Source organism: Brachyistius frenatus, unplaced genomic scaffold (genome assembly GCF_029030835.1).
Source record: "Brachyistius frenatus isolate BFR_SWC_R1_liver_20210118 unplaced genomic scaffold, ASM2903083v1 Contig_202, whole genome shotgun sequence".
In the NCBI taxonomy this organism is placed as follows: domain Eukaryota; kingdom Metazoa; phylum Chordata; class Actinopteri; family Embiotocidae; genus Brachyistius; species Brachyistius frenatus.
Genome location: NW_027210801.1, coordinates 558,619 through 582,319, shown reverse-complemented (window position 1 = coordinate 582,319; position 23,701 = coordinate 558,619). Strand labels below are relative to the sequence as shown.

The following is a 23,701-nucleotide window of genomic DNA, read 5'->3' as shown; positions in this document are numbered from 1 at the left end:
TAGGGTGGGTTAGAAGAAGGAGGGTGGTTGTTAACCTTTATAGAGATTTTAGATTTTTTTTTAACTTGCACTTATATTAATTAAAGCCATCAAACACACACAGGGACACACACACACACACACACACACACACACACACACACACACACACACACACACACACACACACACTGCTGCTAATTAAGGCATATGTTTCCACCTGATATCTGCTACTTTGGCCTTGAATGCCTACCTCTTTGACTCCATCCATTGACACATATTTCATTTGACATCAACTACAGTACCTTTCGTTCAGCAATGTCCACACTGCTTTTTCTGCTTATATAACTTTCCATATGGATGCATGTTGAGGTTGAGGTTTGTCAATGCAAGGGATACTCATTAAAAGATTATTGAAAAAGCAGAGATACATGGCTGCTGCGAATGATTGTGATGTTTAACAAAGACATCAGTGTATGTTCCCTGCCTTGCATGTTTATGGTTTCCTGTTGAGGTCTCAGTATGCAGACCTTTTCCTGCTTCAGGGTGCTTCAACTACAAGCACATCTTGTTTTTAATGAACATTAAAGTTAGAATTTTTTTAAATCTCTAGGCCAATTATCTGCAAGGCACAAGGGTCAGGTAATTAGTCAGGTAATTTGTAGGGGTGGGTAAAATTTGATACAGCTTAGTATCACAATATCTTGCTTGGCAATATCGTATCGATAAATGGATGCAACATTTCTGACATGTTTTATATGTGTCAATATGACACTGTTGGCCACTGCAATACAATGTATTTAATTGAACAGACTGAAAACTGTGTTTAATTAGACACATTGTGACAAAGTGTCCTTTGGGGACATCATTTGCAGTTGAAAGAATGTAATAAATTGCAATGTATCACAATGTATGTTATCCCAATACTCTACTTTAAAATGTTTAAATTCACAATAATATTGTATCGTAATTTAAGTATTGTGATAATATTGTACATTTGGGAAGTTTTGAGATTCTTAAGAGCAAACTCTCTTTATGTATTTTTTCATTTTTTTATTTAACTGGTTTTACTTTGTGTTATCCGTTTTTTTTTAGTTAATTAAAACTGAAATTTTGGTGCATGTGTGTGTGTGTGTGGGGGGGGGGGCTGTAATGGGTGGGATTGTTTTTATTGTTTGCACTTTAAAATACTTTGTTTTACAGGGATTTTTGGAACAAATGATGGGGAAGAGATCAGGGTACAACAAAGGAAGGATAACATATTCCATATAATTTGAGAATACCTTGGAATCACCCAGGAAGATTGAAATTACTGGTGAGAAGGACCTTCCGGAAGGTCTTTATAAACCTGGAACGTGACGAATAAACGACAAAAAAAATTTGAAATACTAGCCTATGAATATTTTGTATCAAAACTATTAAAAAAAATTTCCCCTCGGGGATTAATAAAGTAAATGAAGGTACCTACCTACCTATTCATAACAGCAGTGATACAGATTTGCAAGTTATTCAAAAAAAGGTTTGAATAGATTCACCTTAGCTCCTTCTTAAGAAGAAAATGATGGCTTCAACATCAACTAGAGATGATGATCTTCTCCAACTCAGTGGACAAAGTGAGGTGGAGCAGTAGAGAAGAGAAGCTTTCGGTTCTTTGGCAAACCTAATATGACAGTTGTCTGTTTACTACCAACTCTATTACATACAAAAATATATCAAATACATAGACTCACTACCCCGATAGCCTTGTTGTTCGGCAAAACTGCTCCATAAATGTTTCCTGAGATTGTTTTCTTTGTTCTTTTTGTGCCCTTTGTTTTTTAACACTGGAGACACAATCAAAATAGTCATTAGGTGTTATTATGATGTGAAATATATATATATGAAATATTAGGTGTTATTATGATGTGAAATACATTTATCTTCTCCACAATGTGATTGATTGATGCCGATCGAAAACATGATATTCGAATTAAAAACACACCTGATGTGTGAAGAGCTTTATTCTGCTGCCACCGTGACTCAAAGCAGTCTTAAGAAATGAGTGGATGAAAATGTGTCGCAGCATCTGGCACAGCTCACCACAAGGTCAAGCTGTGTCCTAAAACCTAGGCTCAACATAGGTGACCCCAGGGTAGAATACATTCTAACTGGAAGGTTTTTGTCACAAATCTCAAAAAGAGGCAAATTGTGACAAAAATTATACAGTATTTATATGTTAATATATTTTAAGAATATGCCAGCAGTTTAACCTGACAAGACTTGACATTTTTACATAAATGCAGCTTTAGCTCTGTTATTCCTCCTCCATCTTTTCAAGTGCTGCTGTTTTTCTCTGTTCCTGCACCCCACTGGGGAAATCCATAAATAGCCAAATAACAGATTTTACCAGCCAGAATATCTGGTTTATGCTCAGATAGAAAGAAAATAATCATTTTTTTCATAGTCTGCTGAGCAACATGGTCGAAACAAACCATCTTTCCTGTCAAAAATCCATAACTCTGCAGGTTGTTTACTTCAACCAATCGAGAGCAAGAATCTTGTCAATGCTCCTCTCCATCTCCCCATGTCCTGCAACAATTTTTTTTCCCCCTCCAGCAACACACACACATACACCCTGCCCAGCGAGAGCCTCAGGGTTGATAGATGAGTAGCACTGTCATTGGTCAGCTACATCCCAGAGGTAACATTAGGGATGGGTAGCACAAGTGTGCATTAGTGTGTGTTTGTGTGAGTGTGTGTCAGTTCAATTGGGTGAAGCAGTGATGTTGTATGGAGTGATCAAAGAATGAATCCAAAATTTTGTTTGATGCTTTCTGTCTTGAACTTTGTTATAATGGAGGGAGTAAGAGAGCGAGGAGCCAAACAAAGCAAGAGGTGGGGAGGTGAGACAGGCCAGGGGGAAAAAAGGGGGCATGGGAGGAGAGGCAAAGGAACAAAGAAGTGAGTTTCACAAATTTTGCAGGAGATATAGTTTCATACACTGCAAGCAGAGTTCACAGTCTCAATCTGAATACATTTAAATATGTTCTCATCTTAATAATCATACTCACTGGGGCTACTGAAATTATCCCAGTCTGGCTCATGTGTATGAATATGTTAACTCAGTCTGAGGTTTATTGTTTGGTGAGGGACTTTTTAAGTTGTCCTGCGTAAAACACTACTGCCATCCAGTGGTGAGACAATAAAGTTACTTATTTCCAGATAGATGCAAGATATTTATTAACACATAAAAAAACACTCACCCACACACATGCATCCACTCACACACAATCTCACTATCTAATAGGCTACTCCAGTGGCAGGCAAATTTAAGAGACTGATAAATATTGAAAAAGGAAAAGAATACAAAAAAAAGTCAGATATACACTTAGCAGCTAACCGGGCAGCTATTAACTAATGCTTTCTACACAAAATGTTCCTGCTTGTGGGCCTAAAACTGAATTTGATGATTATGGTCAAATATATTTAGATTTTGTAATTGATCAAATGACTAGGTTTAGATTGGGCACCTGTTTTTAGCCAAAAGGTTTTGATAAACTTCTTGTCCACTACCAGAGTGAGAAACGATTGTTGATGAAGACAGCAGAGGGTTTGGAGCTAAAGAGACAAACATTTGCTTTAGAATTTTGTGGAGACCAAAATAGAGAGGAAGGGGAAGTGAATTCAGTACTTACATTTCTTTGGTGGACAGAAAGTCCAAATTAATGCTAATTCTGCTGGAAGTGTAATTAGATAATTGTCATCCATAACATAAATGAACATGCAAGTGTCTTGTTCAAAGGTTACACCACTGCCCCCCAAGTGATCAAAAAACAAAATGTAGAAATACCGTTTTAAATCAAATTGAGACATTTCAGCCAATATGAGCCAATTAAAGACCACTTAAAATACCTTGCCAATAGAAATAAAATGTGAAACCTTTTTAAATGGGGACGTATAGATTGTTAATGGGGCTCGTAAGGGACACCTTATCTTTTAAATCATGAAAATGGACACAGGAGAAGTCAAATGTACCTATGGTTAAGACATAATGCAAATCCATCATGTTTTTTGTCAGATGAAGTCTGCCTGTTAAACACCCTTCTTTCTCAAAGTCTTTCCCCACGGTTTATAACAAAGGCTTTCTTTTGTGAAGTTTTATTCTACAAGCTCCACTGGACAAACACTTTACACTTCATCTATTTTCACAGTCAACTTATTTGGCTGTGAAAATAAATGGAATTGGTCCAATTCCATTTAATAATGGCTACAATCACTTGTTTCATGAAAAAAGCATGAAAAGTGGGCACCTAAAAGTGTGCCACCTGGCTCAGATGCTGACTGTGGAGATGCAGCAAAAGGCTTCCTGCTCTCCTCTTGTAGTTTGAGTTGAGCTGCTGGAAAGTTAAAGACCATAAAATTAGTTTAGAGCAATAAATTCTTTCAAACAGCTGAGGAAATTTTTCCCGAGGCAATCAATTTTGGATGAAGTTGCTGGTCATGCTTCGCTGCTGTGGCCTTCCTGAGTCAGTGTAATGCTGAGCTGGATGCAGTCCGTTTTTGTGTGTATGTGTGTGCGCGCTTGTAGGTATATTGACACTGGGGTGTCTGGGTGAGTAATGGGGGCATGACAGAGTTTAGATGGCTTCTAATCCTCCTTCTTATTCGATGCTGGAGAAGGTCATTATTCATATAGAAGGCAAGAGCAGGAGAGAAGAAAAAAAAGGAGCTCGAGTGAGTGACAGTTCTTGTCCAGGCAGGAAAGCCAGAGTGGGAAAAAGTGAGTGTGTTGCACTAGCGAGAAAGCATGAATGAGGCACAGAGTACTAAGAGAGACAAAGAATTTTAAAGCAGAGTGAGTAATAACAAGGCAGATAGATCCTCTCTTTTGGGATACTCCAGTTACGCTCCCAAATCCACATAGTTTCATATTTAACAATGCAACTTTCACATGTTTATTTCCCTTCCAGAACTGAGAAATGTTTTATAAGTAAGGACTGTGGTCAATCATCAGCTAAAACACAGAAAAGCTAAAAAAAAAAAAAAAAAAGCATAACAGACACTCTAGTCTGTGCCATTACATCTAATCCATATTCCTATCACATAAAGCCCTAACGCAAAACTTGTTTATAAATATCTAAATGCAGATTTTGGTCATTGCTAGCTGAAGGTTCGAACAATATGCAGTGCTTCCCATGCATAAACTTACTAGGGCATGCCGCCCAGGTATATTAAAGGCCGCCCAAGTATATTTGGCGATCCATTTTTGCATTTTTATTTACTTATTTTTATTTATCTGTCCGAGAGAGCGTTTCTATCAACCTTTCCTGAAACACACAGAGATCAGAGAGACTCTCAAACTGAGCTGAAAAGAAACGGGCGCTCACAAAGTAGGTAAATGACACAAATACAATAGTTTCGGCTGGACTACGGGGCCAGAGCTATAAAGCGAGTGTCTGTCACCTAGTGAGTGAGAGATCATAGTTACAATGCATGACTTTTGAAATTAAAAGAAAGAAAAGACGGAATGAATGTTAACTACAGATGGAGGTAATGTGAGGAAGTTATGTCATACAGTGATATGTGGATGGACCAAAAATTAGAACAAGTAAAAGAAATAAACATTGTGTTGTTTTCTAGTGTGAGCTTCATCAATTGGAAATGTGAAGAAATTTATACAGAAAAAAAGCATGCACATGCTGTTGACTTCAAACTGTTGCCCCACCAACAGTTCATGTCTCATATCTCTATGCTGGCCTTTTCTCTCTCTGCTCTCCCCTCACCCCAACCAGTCAACCTGAGCCTGGTTCTGTCAGAGGTTTCTTCCTGTTAAGAGGGAGTTTTTCCTTCCCTCTGTTGGAGGTTTTTCTCCCTTAAAGAGGAGGTTTTTCCCTCCAACCTTTTGTGGGAATTGTTGAATTGTTGAATTATTGGTTTCTCTGTATAATGTTGTAAAGTTCTGCTGTAAGGACTTTAATGTGTTAAGTGCCATGAAATAACCGGTGCTGTGAATTGGCGCTATTTACTGCAAATTCAATTTAATGAAATTGAATCGAAAACCTCAAGACATATTAAAAGTCTTCTTTCTGTTAGTTATATGAAGTATATACAACCCCATTCCAAAAAAGTTGGGAAGCTGTAAAATTTAAATCAAAACAAAATGCAATGATTTCCAAATCTCATAAATCCATATTTAATTGTAAATAAACCAAAGACAACATATCAAATGCTTAAATGGAATTTTTGTTTTGTTTTAATAAAAAATATGTGCTTATTTTGAATTCAACGCGAGCAATATGTCTCAATTTGGGACAGTGTAAACAAAAGATGGAAAAAGTCATGTAAAGCTAAAAACAACCACCTGGTGGAACATCTCACAACTAATTAGATTAAATGGCAACAGATCAGTCACATGATTGAGTATAGAAGGTGTATTTCAGAGAGGCAGAGTCTCAGTGAAGATGGTGAGAGGTTCATCACTCTGAAAGACCGCATGGGAAAATAGTGCAACAAGCTAAAAATAATGTTCCTCAACATAAAATTGCAAAGAATTTGGGGGTTTCATCATTTACGATACATAAAATCATAAAAAGATTCAGAGAATCTGGAGAAATCTCTGTACATAAGAGACAAGTTCAAAAACCATTATTGGATGGTCATGATGTTTGGGCCGTCAGGCGGTATTAAAAACAGACACTAATCTGGAGTGGAAATCATTGTCTGGGATAAGAAGAACTTCAGAATACCATTGTCTGTGAACCCAGTTCATCGCTGCATCCACAAATGCATGGAGCTGCATGTCGCTGCTCTGCCATAGTCGTCCCCACCAATAGTTCTATTCATGTTTTGGATCTCTATGCTGTCCTTTTTTCTCTCTGCTCTCCTCTCCTCTCACCCCAAGGCCGCCCACCTCCAAGTCTGGTTCTGTCAGAGGCTTCTTCCTGTTACAACAGAGATTTTCCTTCCCTCTGTTGGAGGTTTTTCTCCCTTAAAGAGGAGCTTTTCCCTCCTAGTTTATGTGGGAATTGTTGAATTGTTGGGTTTCTCTGTATAATATTGTAAAGTTATGCTGCAAGGACTTTAAATGTGTTAAGTGCCACAAAATAACCTGTTTTGATTTGGTGCTATATAAATAAAATTGAATTGAACTGTATTAAAACGGAAGAATTGGCGCTGCTAGATGTATCTCCCGATGCTTTACTTCAGATATGGGACTGACTGCATTTCGATGAGCATCGATTGACATAATATAATGGATTTAGTTGCAAAGCTAAACTCAACAGCCAATAAATATTTTTCTTCATAATGTGTATGTGTATTAATTACTACGATGAGTGGCATAAAATTTAAAAAAAAGATGCTGCAGCTGTCAAATTTACCATTACAGGTGAGTGGTATTGATTTGCTGCTCTAATATTTGGCAAAACAAAACTTGAATTACCCAAAATGTCAAACTGTAACTTTGTTAAGATAAGCTGTTAAGATAATGTACATGTAATAGTAAGATAACAATTTTGTCAAGGCAGACTTTACATTTCTTTAAAGGGGAAAAAACTACCTGTATGTAATATGGATTTTACCATCTGAATAATCAGAGTACAGCTTTAGACATGTACATAAATTGCAGGCAGATAATTTGGCAGACATATGACATCTGATGAAGTTTTTGTAGAATTGAGGCTGTCAATGAACGCACACCATCAAAACACAGTCAATATAATTAAAATAGAATTTATTCAAAACATAAATAGTCAGAGACATAATTGTTGTCCACTGTGGGATCAGACAATGAACCTTTGATGTAAACAATAATTTAAAAAGAAGAGTACAGACCTCATTGTTTTTTAGACAGCTATTCATTGTTTTCGATGTGTGACAATAGCAACAAATTAATGCTGGGTTCAAATGGGCTCATTTTTATCATGTTCATGAGAAAAGTCCATATGACTTTTGGTATTTGCTATTTTGGTTTTGGTATTTGTTACATTGGACCTTTGAAATTTCCAAAAGCTCAGAATTCACAAATTGTGACATTTTGCTGATGTTCTTGGAAATGGCAATGATATGGAAGTACATTTTTTGTTGAATGTTAAGCTAATATGTTGTAATTTAAGTTCCTAACTTAATGTTTGTGTAATAATGTTCAAACCGCCTCATCTTCTCCAGCTGTAATTTATGACTTTACATTCCCTGCATCAAGTTACTCGCCCACCAGCTTGCTAAATTATTTGCCTCTTCTACATGCCCTCTATATTGCTGTTGCCTATAGTAACAACAAGCTTACAAGTTCCATTTAAACCCAGCATAAAACCAACCATTATCTCATATTTCAAAGACAGAGAGATCGATTCTGTATTAAGCCATGCTGTCAAAAGTGGAAGGCACCAAACCAAGGTCCTATGTTGTCCACCTGTCCCCTCACATCCACGGATCTGTGGCGGCAGTTGTTAAAGAGCTCTGATGGTTTCGATTGTGAAGAGAAGACTGGGGAGGGGAGAAGTCATCATCAGACAGATCTAATGGTCCTGAAGAAACACAGGTAAGGAGCCAGCAGGTCAAAATTGGTATCCTGTGTAAACTTAGTGTACAGATGCACCTTTGAATTAAAGCAGTTGTTTCTGTTACAGCATTACTGCATGGGCTTCTACAGAACTCAGGGCCAAAAATATTCTGCCAAAAAAAGGGTCATTATATATGTTCAACAGGAACCAACAGTTTCTAAGTGGATATGAATTCTTGCTGAAATTAATGAGCCTCTGGATTTTTAAATCCATTACAGCTCTGATGTTAAATTTTAATTCACATATCTAAGAAAAATATTCAACTTCATTCCTGAAAAACTGTTTTGCTAACATTTGTAATAATTACATTAAAATGTGTCAACTTGCAGAGCTTAATATTTAAAGTCGTACCAGCTGTGTTGCCACGGCGACTGACAGTCAATGCATGACCTATCCTGTTCTGGCTCCTCCACTCATCTCCAGGCTCTGCTTCCTGCTGGAGCCTATTATCTGTGTGGGTGGAGTAGTTGTCATGACGGCCAATCGGCTGGCTGGAATCAGCTCGCTCCTAAAAAAAAAAAAAAAACACAGGTCATGAGATGGGATAAACAGTTAAAGAGATGTGTCTTGAAAAATAAATCCCTACAAACAAATAACCAAGGATTACTTGATGTAGCTTTTTAGCTTACAAGCACACATTCATGGGCCACACGGCTGTTGTTTGAACAGAGTACCTGAGGGTACTGTGACTGTTTGGCCAGTCTCCTCCTCTCCCTGGCTGACAGATGATGGGTCTTCTCAAGTTCTGGGGTGTGTGGCACTGGATAGGCATCGCCAGGATGGTCTCAACACACCACACACACAAGCACACACAATCAAGAGTAAAAATCTGCCCCAGCCATTTCAACAACACAAATTTAGAGACAATACATTGTGCTGTGGTTTTTTGATATTATGGTACAATGAGATACTTTTAATCATTAAGGTAGAATTATTTCAAGGTATAAAGATTTGTAATTACATAACCTGTTTTCTCTCTTACATTGTGGAAACACGGCACTATTTTTTAAAGGAGACCTATTATGCTTATGTTGACCTTTTTCTATTCCTATTCAGGGACTCCACTAGACGGCCCTAAACTGCAAGACACCCACTAATGAGGCTGAGGTACGTCCAGCAGCAGGGATCAAAAAAAAAAAAAAAGATCAGGAAAGCCAGAGCAGTAGCCACGAGGGAAAGAGGACACACACCCCTTCTTGCTGTAGAAAATGCTAAAACAGACCCTCATGACCTAAACAGCATTATGACAGGGCTGCTCCCTGTGTGTATTCTGGCGTGTTAGCCTAGCTTGGTTCACTGTGGTGCAGTGCTTGTGACCCCTTATCTGAGGACAGAGAGGATACACTGGTCATAAGAACCAGAACCCGGGGTAAAAAATACCAGGATGTGAATGCAGAAAACCTCCACAAAGCCCTCGAAGAAGGTAAAACCCTCAGACAAAATTATAATATTAGTAGATCAAACAAAGCAGGGCATGGACCATGAAGCCCATTTGGCATTTATTCTCCAAAAGTGGGGGAAAACACAATTTTCAAGTGATCAGGGACCTGTGAGAGCTCTGCTCTAACAGCACAGGTCACTGCAATACTGGAGGGGCTCCTCCACTGTAAAAGTAAGAAGATTAAAAAAAAGTCCCCTTAGAAGCACATAGTGATTATTGTTACAGAGCAGGAAAAGAAGAGTTAAAAAATTTGGGAAGCAAAACAATTCAAAGATATCAAAGGGAAAAACATTTCCCACATGGAAGAATGGGTGGTAATTGCAGAAATATCCAGGTCTATTGTCATAATTTTGATCAAGGAATAAAGCTACGTAAATAAAAATAACTATTTGCATCAAGGCAACAGTAAAGTTGACTAGGTTAGCACAAACTTTCAAGGTCTCACTCTCGTTACACAAACTGAGTGCGAGAGAGCAGACAGAGTTATCAGGCCTCCAAATTACAGTGAAGCAACTCATTTGGTGACATTTGGTGCCCCTATTTGTCCTAATGACGTATGCGTCATTAGGACAAATAGGGGCACAGCAATTCAAATTGTGGTTAAAAGAACACAGGATTTGCATGTCCAATGTACTAAAAATCCCCACAGCAACCATCCGTTGCACCTGTGAACAATGTGTATAGGCAGGAGGGTTTGAAGTAATCGAAGCTGCAGCAATTCAAATCTGTTGAGATCTTGCAGGTTTAATTTATGTTTGTGTTCCAGAAAATAACAAAATAGATCAGTGCTGTGATAGCTCAAAGAGTTTTGGATTCGTATGTGATATGAAAAACTCTGGTCACAGTCAACTGGCTGTACGATTCAAAAGAGGATTTTAATTAAAATTATTCAATTACAGTAGCTCCCTCACGGTGGTCTTACCAATGAAAGCACTCTCTGACTCCAGCAAAGAACCTCTTGCGGATCGTCTGGTCAAACTCCTCTGCAACGAACACACAATTATTTTCACAATTTCAGTCCAATAACTACAAGTTAGTTGACCCAGTACATACAATTTTTAATTTTCTCACCAGATGATAATTTTGCCCTGGTGGGGACAGGTCCAAATAATCTGCAACACAAGAAGGACATTATTTCCGTTATCCTCTTAAATAGCAAACGATGCAGACCCCATTTTAACCAATACAGTGTGTACAATCTGAAGGCTGTCTACTTGCTTTAGGATTAAGGAGGAGTAAATGCAGTCCATATTCTTTAGAAAACAAAATGGACCCAGCAAGATCAAATGTCACTTAGCTTGCTTAAACAAGCCCAACAAAAGCTACCAATATAAGTAGCTGCATTTAGCAAGTCTTTCCATGTTGTGTTCTAACCATCCTGGACTGTAGATGTCTGGTTGCTGAACTGGTGATATGGATCCCCATAGTCCCGCCTCCGTCTGCTAGGCACACCTGTTTCTTCCAGTTTCCGATCCTCACTGGAGCCCAACCTGGGCTCACCATCTGCCTCTTAAAAATTAAGCATATATTAATCAGTCACAGCTATTAATGTTGGTTTGCAGTAAAGTCAAATTAAGACTGTACAACTGTATCACCATTGTCTTTGAGCTGAATGGAGTCGTAGATTTGCAGCACGTCTCGGGGCTCCATGTTTCTGGAGGTGGTCCTTCGGACCGGAGCCTGTAGTCGCAGCCTGGCCATATCAAACACATCCACCATTGGCCGCTCACGATGTCTGGACGAATGCAGACAAGCACACAGACAATGGCTTAAATGGCAAAGTCCTGATACTCAGTATTATCCATACATTGTGAAAAGCCTTTCCTCTCTCAACCTTTGTTATCGACATGCCCTCAGAGCCATTGCAGATGAACTGAAGTACCCCATCATTGACACCACCATTTATTTCAACCAAATATCAATAACATTTAGCTAAATATTGCAACGATTTGTTTTCATCTTAATTTATTCAAATAGGTTGAACTGTTAGGCCTGGGACACACTGGATGCGTGGCGTGCGTGTTACTTGTTGCTGAGTGACGTGTTTTCATTTCGACGTCCATGTTTACAGATCAGAGCAGCCACACTGCCTGCGTGAGATGAGCATCTCACGAATGAGTCATACCTAGCATGATGGTGCGTCAGCTAGGGAATAGACCCGCCTATTTTTCACATGCTGCACGCGGTTTCCAGTAAAAAAATACACAGGGGAAAGTCCTGTGATTACATGTACACAAATAATCATAGCAAAAACCCAGTGAAGCCTCTAAACATATCATGGCGACACTTTACATGGTGAAGGGCGGCGTTTTCCCAGTGCTCTCTCCATTTCTCTCTCCCTCCTCTGTCTCAGAATGAGTGCCAATACGCATCTTTGTGTGTCGCTCTGAACGAGGGTGAGCAAAAATCCTGTTCCTGCATTTTGGTTCCAACTTTTCACTTGTCTAACCTCAAACATTCAATACTGATAGCCATTATCAAAGAGACACTCATTGATTCAATGATAGGACCTGCAGCCACAGCACAACTGTGGCACGCAGCTGGTGTGGAACCCCAGCTGTGCAGAGCGAGAGGTAACGCACACGCCTCGCAGGCAACGTGTCCAAGGCCTTCAATTCAAAGTAGATAAAAGGAATGGCTAAATGTTAACATAGCAAAAAGTTCAAACTTCCATGACTCCAGTTTAAATTATTTGAACTGTTTTACCACCTCCTTTTAGTAGCTTTTTTAACCAGTTATTACTTTTAAAAAGTTGGAACTTCTTTGCCTGCTTGCTCACTTGCGTGCATGCAGTCTTGACACTGTTTCTATCTGACTCTTATGAGAATGACTTTTTCTTAAAATTGAAGTCTTTATTACTTTTTATACTACACTATCTTTTCACATACCCCATGCAAGTAGAGAAGCACTTGAACCACTAAATAAATGGATCCACAATTAAATCCAGTTTGCAGTCCAATAATAAATATGTGCAACGAATACTGCACTTCATGTGATGAATATCATAAGGTTATAGTAGGAGTGGTGCATCTGCACAGGTCTGACCTGTTGCTCAGAGGAGAATCTAATTCCTCCCATTCACCCTGCTGCAGATGACCCTCCAGGCATTTTTGTACACTACGAAGCTGCCGACGCAATGCTGAAAGTTCACTGAACACGTCACGTTGGTCTCCTGAAAACACACAAACACACATAATATCCGTTACAGTATCAATACCACTATTACGACTGATTAAGCTTCAACTACTACTAGATAATATTACAGACATGAACGATCAAGTCAATGGTCAAGTAACAGTGGAACAAGATGGTATGGTCAAAACATTTTGAAATGGTCAATGGGAAACAGTGAACCTAGTACAAAGTTATTGCGGACTTGCACACTTGTTTAAATCTTTGCTGACAGTCTTTCGGTTTGTATTTATGCAGTACCTGCAGCTCTGAGGTGGTTCCTACAAGCCGGGACAGGAGGGGACTGGAAACCAGACAAGGAGCGCTCCTGGACAAAATAAAGAGACAGAAAAAGCAATGAAAAGACATCCTTTACCTTTACTTGTCAAGGCAAGAAGTTACTGGAAAATCTGTTCTTTTAAACAGAGAAACTAGATTTCTGTCAGATGTCTTATCAAGAACCGGCAACTAAACTGAACAGCGAAAAGGACCAGATTTCTTTCAATGGCATTGCAGGCAAGTAGTAACCTGCGCAGAGATATTTTTTGAACTGTTAAAGTAGTCTGCGTGTATGTGAGTAACTTACAGAAATGGGGGCTGTGGAGTGCTGGCTGTCAACAGTGGGGGGTCTTGAGCTGTACCGGTGTAGCCCATGTTTCTTCTGTAGGGTAGGGATTGGAGGCGAGGGCTCCCTGCACACCTAAAAACACACAGCCCCATGCTCACAACATAACAGTTTCAGATATTACAGCTAAACTTCACTGGCTGTTCCCTTAGATTCCATCCAATCTTCAAAAAGAAAAAAACTATTTAAATCCAAAAGCATGTGTTGTAGTTTTCAATGCGAATGAAAACATGTCTTAGATCCAATGACTACACCTTTCAAGTTATCCAACAAATGAGAATTACGGCCTAGTGATTGTAAATGGTAAATGGTCTGCTCTTATCAGTCCCTCCAGCAGAATACCTTTTAGCACAAACTTTCACTTCAGTTTTTAAGATGAACTGATTCAGTTTTGCGGTTCAGAGGTTCAAAAGGTCAAGGTAACAGTCACATTGACCTACACTCGTGAACGCAATATCAGGAATGCCCTGGGGAATTTGGCAGGAGTTTTTATGCCAAGGACTCAACAATCACGGTCAAATTCAAAATCTTTCTTGAGTTTGAATTTGTGCTATCCATCCGTCTATTCTTGTGAACTTGAAGTCACAGATACACATCTCTGACACATACATGTGTGCTCATTACTGTGCACACATGTACTATAGTTTGCACGTAGGGGATTGTGCATTTTTGCACATACACTAAAAGTTTTTTCCCCCTCACACTTCACCTTTGTGACCCCATCCTCGGGTAAACTCTGGTGTCCATTTAGAAACTGTAGTGGTTGTAAAGATCATATTTTTAATTTCTAGATTCTTTGCAGAAACATCTATATTTAAAGCATTGTGTACTGTCAATGAACTAACCTCCTCCACCCGTGCCTGTGTCTCTCTCTCATACTGTCTTCTCAGTGCTGCATTCTCCTGCTTCTCTGCTTCCTTCTTTTTCTCATCAACTTCCTTCTTCCTCCGTTGAGCGAGCTGAATCAGCTCCTCATTCTTGGCTTTTTGCTGAGACAGAAAAGCAATACGAAAGAGGTTGATGAGGGCAAAATGAAGGGAAATGGAGAATTAGCGAGACAACTTTAATAACTAATTATTTTGGATCCTCAAGTGATCTGATTTTACTAGATCAGGATCTACCCAAAATAATTAGTAAACAAAGGTGTACCCTCCCCACGACTCAGTTTTAACGCCTAACCTCGATTTCCTTTCGTTTCTTCTTCTCTTGTTCTTCCTCGTACTCCCTTTGGATGTGAGCCCTCTGCTCTGCCAACCTTTTCTCCTCTTTCTCATCCTCCAGTCTGGTTCGTTCCCTCTCCTCTTCCTTTTTAAGCATTTTCTCCTCAATCTACAAACAAACGCAGGTTAAGTACACAAGACAAATCCACAAACACAATCTACAAAACTTTTCAAGAAAAGGAGGAAACAAAACTTTCGATTGTGCTTTCAATTTAGTGAAATTTTAAAGGCTACTTTCACTATAATCAACAAGCAGCTGAACAGTCCCTTCAGAGAACACACTGTCCAAAAGGCTGTCAAACAGTGATGTTTGATAAGACGTCCAGTAAAACCGCCAGTAAATGTACCTGTTTATACTGGTACCTGCTGTTTGAGGTAAGCTTTGTACTTGTCCTGCTCCTGGACCTGTTGCTCGGTGGGTTGGTTGCCAAACACTTTGCCTCTGGCAAACTGGGATGTTTGGACATGGGTGAAACCTACAAAAGAATTAATTTCACGACTCACACATTTTTGTCTGTTTTTGTACAATTCCTTTTTAAATGAAACTATATTCATAACATCTATTGCTGTACATATTCCTTGGTGACTTTCATGGAAATAATTTGACCTTATGTCTATCATTGTCTTTTTCCCACTGTTTATTCTGGTGTAGTCTGTGATGTTAAAAATAATGTAATAGCAAAACATTGCTTATACATCAAGAATTGATAGTCCCATATTTATAAATACTGATTTCCATTGCTTTTTATTTCTCTGCACCAGCGATAGCCATAGCCAGAAGAATTATGTTTTCAAGTTGTGCCTTCAAGAGTGCCTTGAAGGACTTTCTTCTAATTTAGCAGAAAGATTCAATTGGTACCAATGATGAACTGTTCAGATTTGGGAGAAAAAAAAGGTCAATGTCGCTGTGTCCCAAAGTTGATCCATTCTCATGAATATAACCTCTCAGGAACGCCTGGATGGAATTTATTCAAATGCAGCATAATCCTTTATTTGATTTCAAGGATTAATTGATTTGAGTTTTGAGGTCAAAGGTCAAAGTTTAAGGTCACTGTGACCTCACATCCCTTCCATCTATCCATCTTTTTTTTCTTAGTGCAGTATCTCAAGAAAGCTTTAAGGATATTTCTTCTAACTTGGCAAAAATAATTGCTTGGCCTCAACAACAACATGATTAGATTTTGGTGGTCAATGGTCAGAGGTCAAGGTCAATATGACCTCACATACATCCTATCAGTCAGTGTGACCTCATAAATCACGTTTGTGGTTATTACTCAATAGTTTATACAATAATTAGGACAACATTTAACACAAATATCTGAGAAGATAAAATGATAATTATTATTTTTTGTTTATTATCCATCACCATAACTAAGGAATAGAAGGGGAGATAGCGCCCATAGTCCACATTTACGACAGATACCAAATTAGTAACATTATCCCGGGGTGTGCATCTAGACATAGCATTCATTCTGTCACGGAGATAGCAAGCTACATGACAGAAGAAAGCCTGTGGTTGGCCTGGGCGTGTGTCAATCAGAAAAGAGTCATCCAGTCAAAAGAGATTGGCGATATCAATGTGCCTTCAATGCATGCCTTCTTGGTAGAGCTCCAGAGAGAAGCTTAAGAGAGGAGATGTAAAACTATATTAAGATGGTTTTTGGTACTTAAAAACTGAAAAATATCTTCTAATGTTTATCAAAACTGTAAATAAAACACAGGAAAAGTGTAAAATACAGGACCTCTAAATATTATTACGGTACCAGAAAACTTTTCACTGGAGTCATGGATAATACACTCTGCTACTGTACCAGAGACCCTCTCGTTGGGGTCAGGGTGCTCTACCCGGCAGGCCATTGTGGCAGTTGCAGTTCTCCTCCGCAACTGCCCCGAGTTGCTGTAGGCCTCCTCATTCAGCTTGTGCATCTGGTTGAGGTCAGCTAGGTAACAGAAAAGAGAAGTAAGAATTAGGGTTGCAACGGTATATCTTTTTCACAGTACATACCATGGTATGGAGAATGATTGTTATCATATTATGTACAAGTGCTTATTACCGGTATTGGAAAAAAATATCACCATCTCCACTCCAAAAAAAGATGATACTCCAAAAGATAGTTTCACTGCAAATGCACTCCTTTCTCAGAGCAAACAAGTAAGTTTTTGCAGAGCATATTTACAAGATAATATAACTTGAAATGCAATTTAGTACACGTATTAAAAATACACTAGAATTTAAGTACATTTCCAATCATATTCAAATTCCACTTAAGTACTATTCTTCAAAAGTATATTTATAATTAGTGCATGGAAATTGCTTTAACAGTGTATTTCTAGCAAGGTTACTCCAACATGTACTTAATCTGAGGTACATTTGAATACACTTAGTTAAAGTATACTCATTTAAAACTTACTTGTGTTTAAATATACTTTAGTAAGTGTGTTCAGACTTCAATTGCATTATATTGCTACTTAAGTGCTACTACTACAAAATATTTTAAGCTTTTACAGTATGTTTAAAAAAGTATGTTTAAACCATCCTTTAATTAAAGCTATACTGTAGTATACTTTCTTAAGGTGTACTTATCATAAATGTGGTCCATGATGTGATTAAATATATTATTTCTTCAGCATATTAATATAATATCAATGCAGAGTTTAACTGAAGAAATACTTTTTAATAGTACACATTTCTGTTAAGTATAGTGAAACTTAAAATGTAACATATTAGCTGCTAAAAGTGCAATGCTTTCAATTTAATTTAGTATATTACTCAAAAGCATGATACGTTTTGTGTTAATATATACCTTTGACCCAGCTGCTTTTAAAATGTTCCAGTTAGTAGACAATTTTATATATTCCAATTTATATTATACAGTGGGTACAGAAAGTATTCAGACCCCTTTAAATTTTTCACTCTTTGTTTCATTGCAGCCATTTGCTAAAATCAAAAAAGTTCATTTTATTTCTCATTAATGTACACTCAGCACCCCATCTTGACAGAAAAAAAACAGAAATGTAGAAATTTGTGCAAATTTATTAAAAAAGAAAAACTGAAATATCACATGGTCATAAGTATTCAGACCCTTTGCTCAGTATTGAGTAGAAGCATCCTTTTGAGCGAGTACAGCCATGAGTCTTCTTGGGAATGATGCAACAAGCTTTTCACACCTGGATTTGGGGATCCTCTGCCATTCTTCCTTGCAGATCCTCTCCAGGTTGGATGGTGAACGTTGGTGGACAGACATTTTCAGGTCTCTCCAGAGATGCTCAATTGGGTTTAGGTCAGGGCTCTGGCTGGGCCAGTCAAGAATGGTCACAGAGTTGTTCCGAAGCCACTCCTTTGTTATTTTAGCTGTGTGCTTCGGGTCATTGTCTTGTTGGAAGGTGAACCTTCGGCCCAGTCTGAGGTCCAGAGCACTCTGGAAGAGGTTTTCTTCCAGGATATCTCTGTACTTGGCCGCATTCATCTTTCCTTCAATTGCAACCAGTCGTCCTGTCCCTGCAGCTGAAAAACACCCCCATAGCATGATGCTGCCACCACCATGTTTCACTGTTGGGATTGTATTGGGCAGGTGATGAGCAGTGCCTGGTTTCTCTACACATACCGCTTAGAATTAACGCCAAAAAGTTCAATCTTGGTCTCATCAGACCAGAGAATCTTATTTCTCATAGTCTGGGAGTCCTTCATGTGTTTTTTGGCAAACTCTATGCGGGCTTTCATATGTCTTGCACTGAGGAGAGGCTTCCGTCGGGCCACTCTGCCATAAAGCCCCGACTGGTGGAGGGCTGCAGTGATAGTTGACTTTGTGGAACTTTCTCCCATCTCCCTACTGCATCTCTGGAGCTCAGCCACAGTGATCTTTGGGTTCTTCTTTACCTCTCTCACCAAGGCTCTTCTCCCACGATTGCTCAGTTTGGCTGGACGGCCAGGTCTAGGAAGAGTTCTGGTCGTCCCAAACTTCTTCCATTTAAGGATTATGGAGGCCACTGTGCTCTTAGGAACCTTGAGTGCTGCAGAAATTATTTTGTAACCTTGGCCAGATCTGTGCCTTGCCACAATTCTGTCTCTGAGCTCCTTGGACAGTTCCTTCGACCTCATGATTCTCATGATTCTCACTGTGAGCTGTAAGGTCTTATATAGACAGGTGTGTGCCTTTCCTAATCAAGTCCAATCAGTTTAATTAAACACAGCTGGACTCCAATGAAGGAGTAGAACCATCTCAAGGAGGATCAGAAGAAATGGACAGCATGTGAGTTAAATATGAGTGTCACAGCAAAGGGTCTGAATACTTATGACCATGTGATATTTCAGTTTTTCTTTTTTAATAAATTTGCACAAATTTCTACATTTCTGTTTTTTTCTGTCAAGATGGGGTGCTGAGTGTACATTAATGAGAAATAAAATGAACTTTTTTGATTTTAGCAAATGGCTGTAATGAAACAAAGAGTGAAAAATTTAAAGGGGTCTGAATATTTTCCGTACCCACTGTATATAGTGAACATGGATCTATTTGCAACAAACTTACTTAAACATTCTGAAGTTTTGCACCCAGTGAGTGTTTAATAAAGCCCTGCCAGCATGGAAACAAGGACGTAAACCACTCTGGCTAACGAAGGACAAAACGACAGCGGAGGAGTCCTTTTAAACGTAATTATTGTTTGAAATCAAAAGAACACTTAACGAGACAAATGTTATAAAACCAAGGTGGCTTCGAAACTCAGTTTTATTAAAACTAGTGCACTAACTATGCAGTTACCATATATTATAAGTACATTTATTTTGTACTTACACTGTAAATTCAATGTCAGTATACCTTTTGTACATTTGCAAAATTATACTTCAGACGCTGAAACTATATTTTAACACTAGTGTACAATTTTGGTAAGAAAAGGGAGGGAGGGATGGTAGGGGAGTTGGCCGGAAATACCTTACAAACCCAAGTATGTAGTGAGGTTAACCTGGGAACATCTGGCAAAGGTGCCTGTCTGGGAGGTCTTTAACCCCCACTAGAAAAGCTTCTCACACATCCCAGGAAGGTTGGGGAAATGGAATCTGAGTGGACCATGTTCAAAACCTCCATTGTGGACACAGCCACTAGGAGTTGCAGTTGGAAGTTATCGGTGCTTTTTCGCAGCGGCAACCCAAACAGGCGCTGCACCGGACCGTTTTAGTGAAAAGGGAGCTGTGTCGAATCCCAAAGCTTTCAATTTACCAGTCAGTTTATGTTGCAACCCTCACGTATGATCACAAGGTGTGGGTAGTCAGATCACAGTTACAAGTGGCTGAAATAAGTTTCCTCTGCAGGATGACCAGGCTCAGGCTTAGAGAGTTCCGACATTCGGAAGGAGCTTGGAGTTGAGGCGCTTCTACTTCGCACCCAAAGGAGTCAGCTGAGGTGGCTCGGGCATCCGATCAGGATGCTTCCTGGGCACCGCACTCTGGAGATTTTCCAGGCACGCCCAAATGGGCACCCCAAGGTCAGAACCAGAACACGCTGGAGGGATTACATATCTCATCTGGCCTGGGAACACCTTAGGATCCATCCCCCACAGCTGCCTGCTCCCCTAATTGAGCCCCATGCCCACACCTGCCTGCAACTACAGCACTCAGCCTTACAGGAGAAACAGAGGGAAAAGCTTGTACCCAAGCAACCGGCGTTCTGTGCAGCAGCGGGAGCGGAGTCGCGCCACAAAGTCGCAGTTAGAGCATCGCAGTGGACATAGTTGAGCTATTCTGAAGAAAGCTACGGAGCAATACCACAAGCCAGGCAATCATACGGACAAACAGACTATTTTCAACGGGCACGGCACTAGTAAAAATAATTATGAAATACCGTATCCTGTCATATCTTATGAGACTGTTATCATACCATGAAAAACTCATACAGTTGCAAATACAGTAGTGTAAAAAAGACACTACAGACCAGGACCTACCAATGAGGTTTCCAGTGCTGTCCCTGAGTGGGGCTCCTCCTCCACCTCTCCCCCAGGGCTGGTGGTTCTTCATGTCCGCCTCCAGCTGGACCTCGTAACGCTCGCTCTCCTCCCGCTCGAGACGCCTTCGTTCCTGCCGTTCCAGGATCTATGGTATATTATTTCTCAGTTACTTAACATTTGCAAATTGATAATTGTTACTTCGCAAATCACTTAAATATTCTTTATGAGCAGCTTATTTTCCTTAAAATGATCACTTTCTGACCCAAAGATTACAAGAGTAAGTCTTTTCTACTTAACTGTATTTCACTGATAATCATCATTATGCTTATTGTGAAAATCTGAAGATGTTAAATAAAAACACCCAACTGTCATAACCTTTCAAACATGAAGTACAATGACAACGTCCAAACAACTGGAAGTGTTGACTGACTATGTTTCAAGTTCACGTTCACATTTTAGTTCATGTGAGCTGCATGTTCAACTCGTGACCTTTCAGTTCTAAAATATACCACAGTGGTGCCACAATTTCTGAATATGGAACAAAAACTAAATAACAGAAGCATTATGTTACTGTGCTACTATTACGCTTTTGTACAAACATGACACTCAACCAAAACAAACAGAGAGGATCTACCTGGAAAAGCTTTGTGTGAGCCTGCAGTGATCATTAAGGCTTGAGAAATAACTGGCCAAAAATGCACGCTAAGGAGCGATGGAAAGGATTGCATTATTTAGCAGGAAAATAAGAGGCAGATTTAAGTGGAACTAGAATATGAATTAACACCTTAAATGGAGAAGATTTCAGAAATACTTCTACAGCCAACTCTAACAAGGATCTAGGAATGTAAGTTAACATAGACCTTATCTTTTAGTCTTAACTAGATCCATTTTACCTGGTTGTGAAGTTTGCTGCTCCCTCTCCTGGAAGCTTCCTGCCAACATACCACAAACTAGGATGCAGCAAAAGTTATAAGTAATCTGCAACTAGTTTACTTTGTATTCTCTAACAATACGGGTTCTGGACAAAAAAGAACAGAGCCGAGGTGAAATTGCGCATATGCTCCCGATTCGATACTATTACAATACTTGGGTGCCAATTCAATAATGTAGTGGCCGTTTTTAGTATTGGGATCAATTGCAATTTGATTTTACGATTTATTGTGTTTTTTGTTTACTTTTGTTTACTAGACCATGGGAGAAAGTTCACTCTTCTGGAGACTGTCTTTCATGAGTCACATCTCCACAAACAATGCACATAACATGACAGTGATGTTCATTGTTCCGACTTTTATTTCAGCAGCATCATTGTTATAAAGCTCATGCCGACAAAACATTTGTCGATAGGAATTCTGCTGGGGGACCTCGTGATGCACTGAGCTTCTTTCATTGACTTCATGCTTTTTCTCTCCCATACTTTTTGCTTGTTGTCTGTTGCCTCTCCATTCAGTTTCCCTCGCTCACGCAGTTTCTGTGGTTTCTTTTGCAGATATCCCATCATGGAGCTGCATGTCTCTGCTCTGCCATTGTCGTCCCCACCAATAGTTCTGTTCATGTTTTGGATCTCTATGCTGTCCTGTTCTCTCTCTGCTCTCTTCTTCCTGCTAAGGGAGTTTTTCCTTCCCTCTATTGGAGCTTTTTCCTCTTAACTTATGTGGGAATTGTTGAATTGTTGGGTTTCTCTGTATAATGTTGTAAAGTTCTGCTGTAAGGACTTTAATATGTTAAGTGTCAGGAAATAGCCTATGCTGTGATTTAGCACTATATAAATAAAATTGAATTGAAAACCTCATAAGACATATTAAAAGTCTTCTTTCTGTTAGTTGTATGAAGTATTGTTATACAACCCCATTTCCGAAAAAAGTTGGGGAGCTGTAAAATGTAAATCAAAACAAAATGCGATGATTTGCAAATCTCATGAATCCATATTTAATTGCAAATAGACCAAAGACAACATATAAAATGATGAAGTTGATTATTTTTGTTTGTTTTAATGAAAAATATATGCTTATTTTGAATTTGACGCCAGCAACACATCCCAAAAAAGTTGGGACAGTGTCAACAAAAGATGGGAAAAGTCATGTAAAGCTAAAAACAACCACCTGGTGGAACATCTCACAACTAATTAGGTTAAATGGCAACAGATCAGTCACATGATTGAGTATAGAAGGTGTATTTCAGAGAGGCAGAGTCTCAGTGAAGATGGTGAGAGGTTCATCACTCTGAAAGACCGCATGGGAAAATAGTGCAACAAGCTAAAAATAATGTTCCTCAACATAAAATTGCAAAGAATTTGGGGGTTTCATCATTTACGATACATAAAATCATGAAAAGATTCAGAGAATCTGGAGAAATCTCTGTACATAAGAGACAAGTTCGAAAACCATTATTGGATGGTCACGATCTTTGGGCCGTCAGGCGGTATTAAAAACAGACACTAATCTGGAGTGGAAATCATTGTCTGGGATAAGAAGAACTTCAGAATACCATTGTCTGTGAACCCAGTTCATCGCTGCATCCACAAATGCTAGTTTAAACTCTACCATACAAAAAATAAACCATATATAAACATGATCAAGAAACACCGCCACCTTCTCTGGGCCCGAGCTTATTTAAAATGTACTGAGGTGAAGTGGAAAACTGTTCTGTGGTGTGATGAATCCAAATTTTAGATTCTTTTTGGAAATCATGGATGCTGCATCCTCCAGGTTAAAGAGGAGAGGGACCATCCAGCTTGTTATCAGCACTCAGTTAAAAAGACAGCATCTGTGATAGTACAGAGATGCATTAG

The 23,701-nt window shown here is 39.1% G+C and overlaps 1 protein-coding gene across 5 annotated transcripts in view; it reads right to left on the bottom strand.

Annotated features, from left to right (window-relative positions):
• Window positions 1–7,673: 7,673 nt before the first annotated feature.
• LOC138632968 (centrosome and spindle pole-associated protein 1-like) overlaps window positions 7,674–23,701 on the bottom strand; it is a 31,756-nt gene continuing 15,728 nt past the window's right edge. For 2 of the 5 annotated variants that reach the window (XM_069718906.1, XM_069718909.1), the window contains 15 exons: window positions 20,911–21,058; window positions 16,788–16,916; window positions 15,340–15,452; window positions 14,936–15,085; window positions 14,602–14,745; window positions 13,718–13,831; window positions 13,393–13,459; window positions 13,006–13,132; window positions 11,556–11,695; window positions 11,335–11,469; window positions 11,032–11,072; window positions 10,883–10,943; window positions 9,194–9,303; window positions 8,871–9,027; window positions 7,674–8,442 (listed from right to left, as the gene is read on the bottom strand). In XM_069718906.1, the coding sequence (XP_069575007.1) occupies window positions 8,327–8,442; window positions 8,871–9,027; window positions 9,194–9,303; window positions 10,883–10,943; window positions 11,032–11,072; window positions 11,335–11,469; window positions 11,556–11,695; window positions 13,006–13,132; window positions 13,393–13,459; window positions 13,718–13,831; window positions 14,602–14,745; window positions 14,936–15,085; window positions 15,340–15,452; window positions 16,788–16,916; window positions 20,911–21,058 (1,752 nt within the window). In that variant the 3' untranslated portion in view covers window positions 7,674–8,326. Of the gene's footprint in view, window positions 8,484–8,870; window positions 9,028–9,193; window positions 9,314–10,882; window positions 10,944–11,031; window positions 11,073–11,334; window positions 11,470–11,555; window positions 11,696–13,005; window positions 13,133–13,392; window positions 13,460–13,717; window positions 13,832–14,601; window positions 14,746–14,935; window positions 15,086–15,339; window positions 15,453–16,787; window positions 16,917–20,910; window positions 21,059–23,701 lie in introns of those variants that run through there. The other 3 variants (XM_069718907.1, XM_069718908.1, XM_069718910.1) reach the window with 3 other exon arrangements.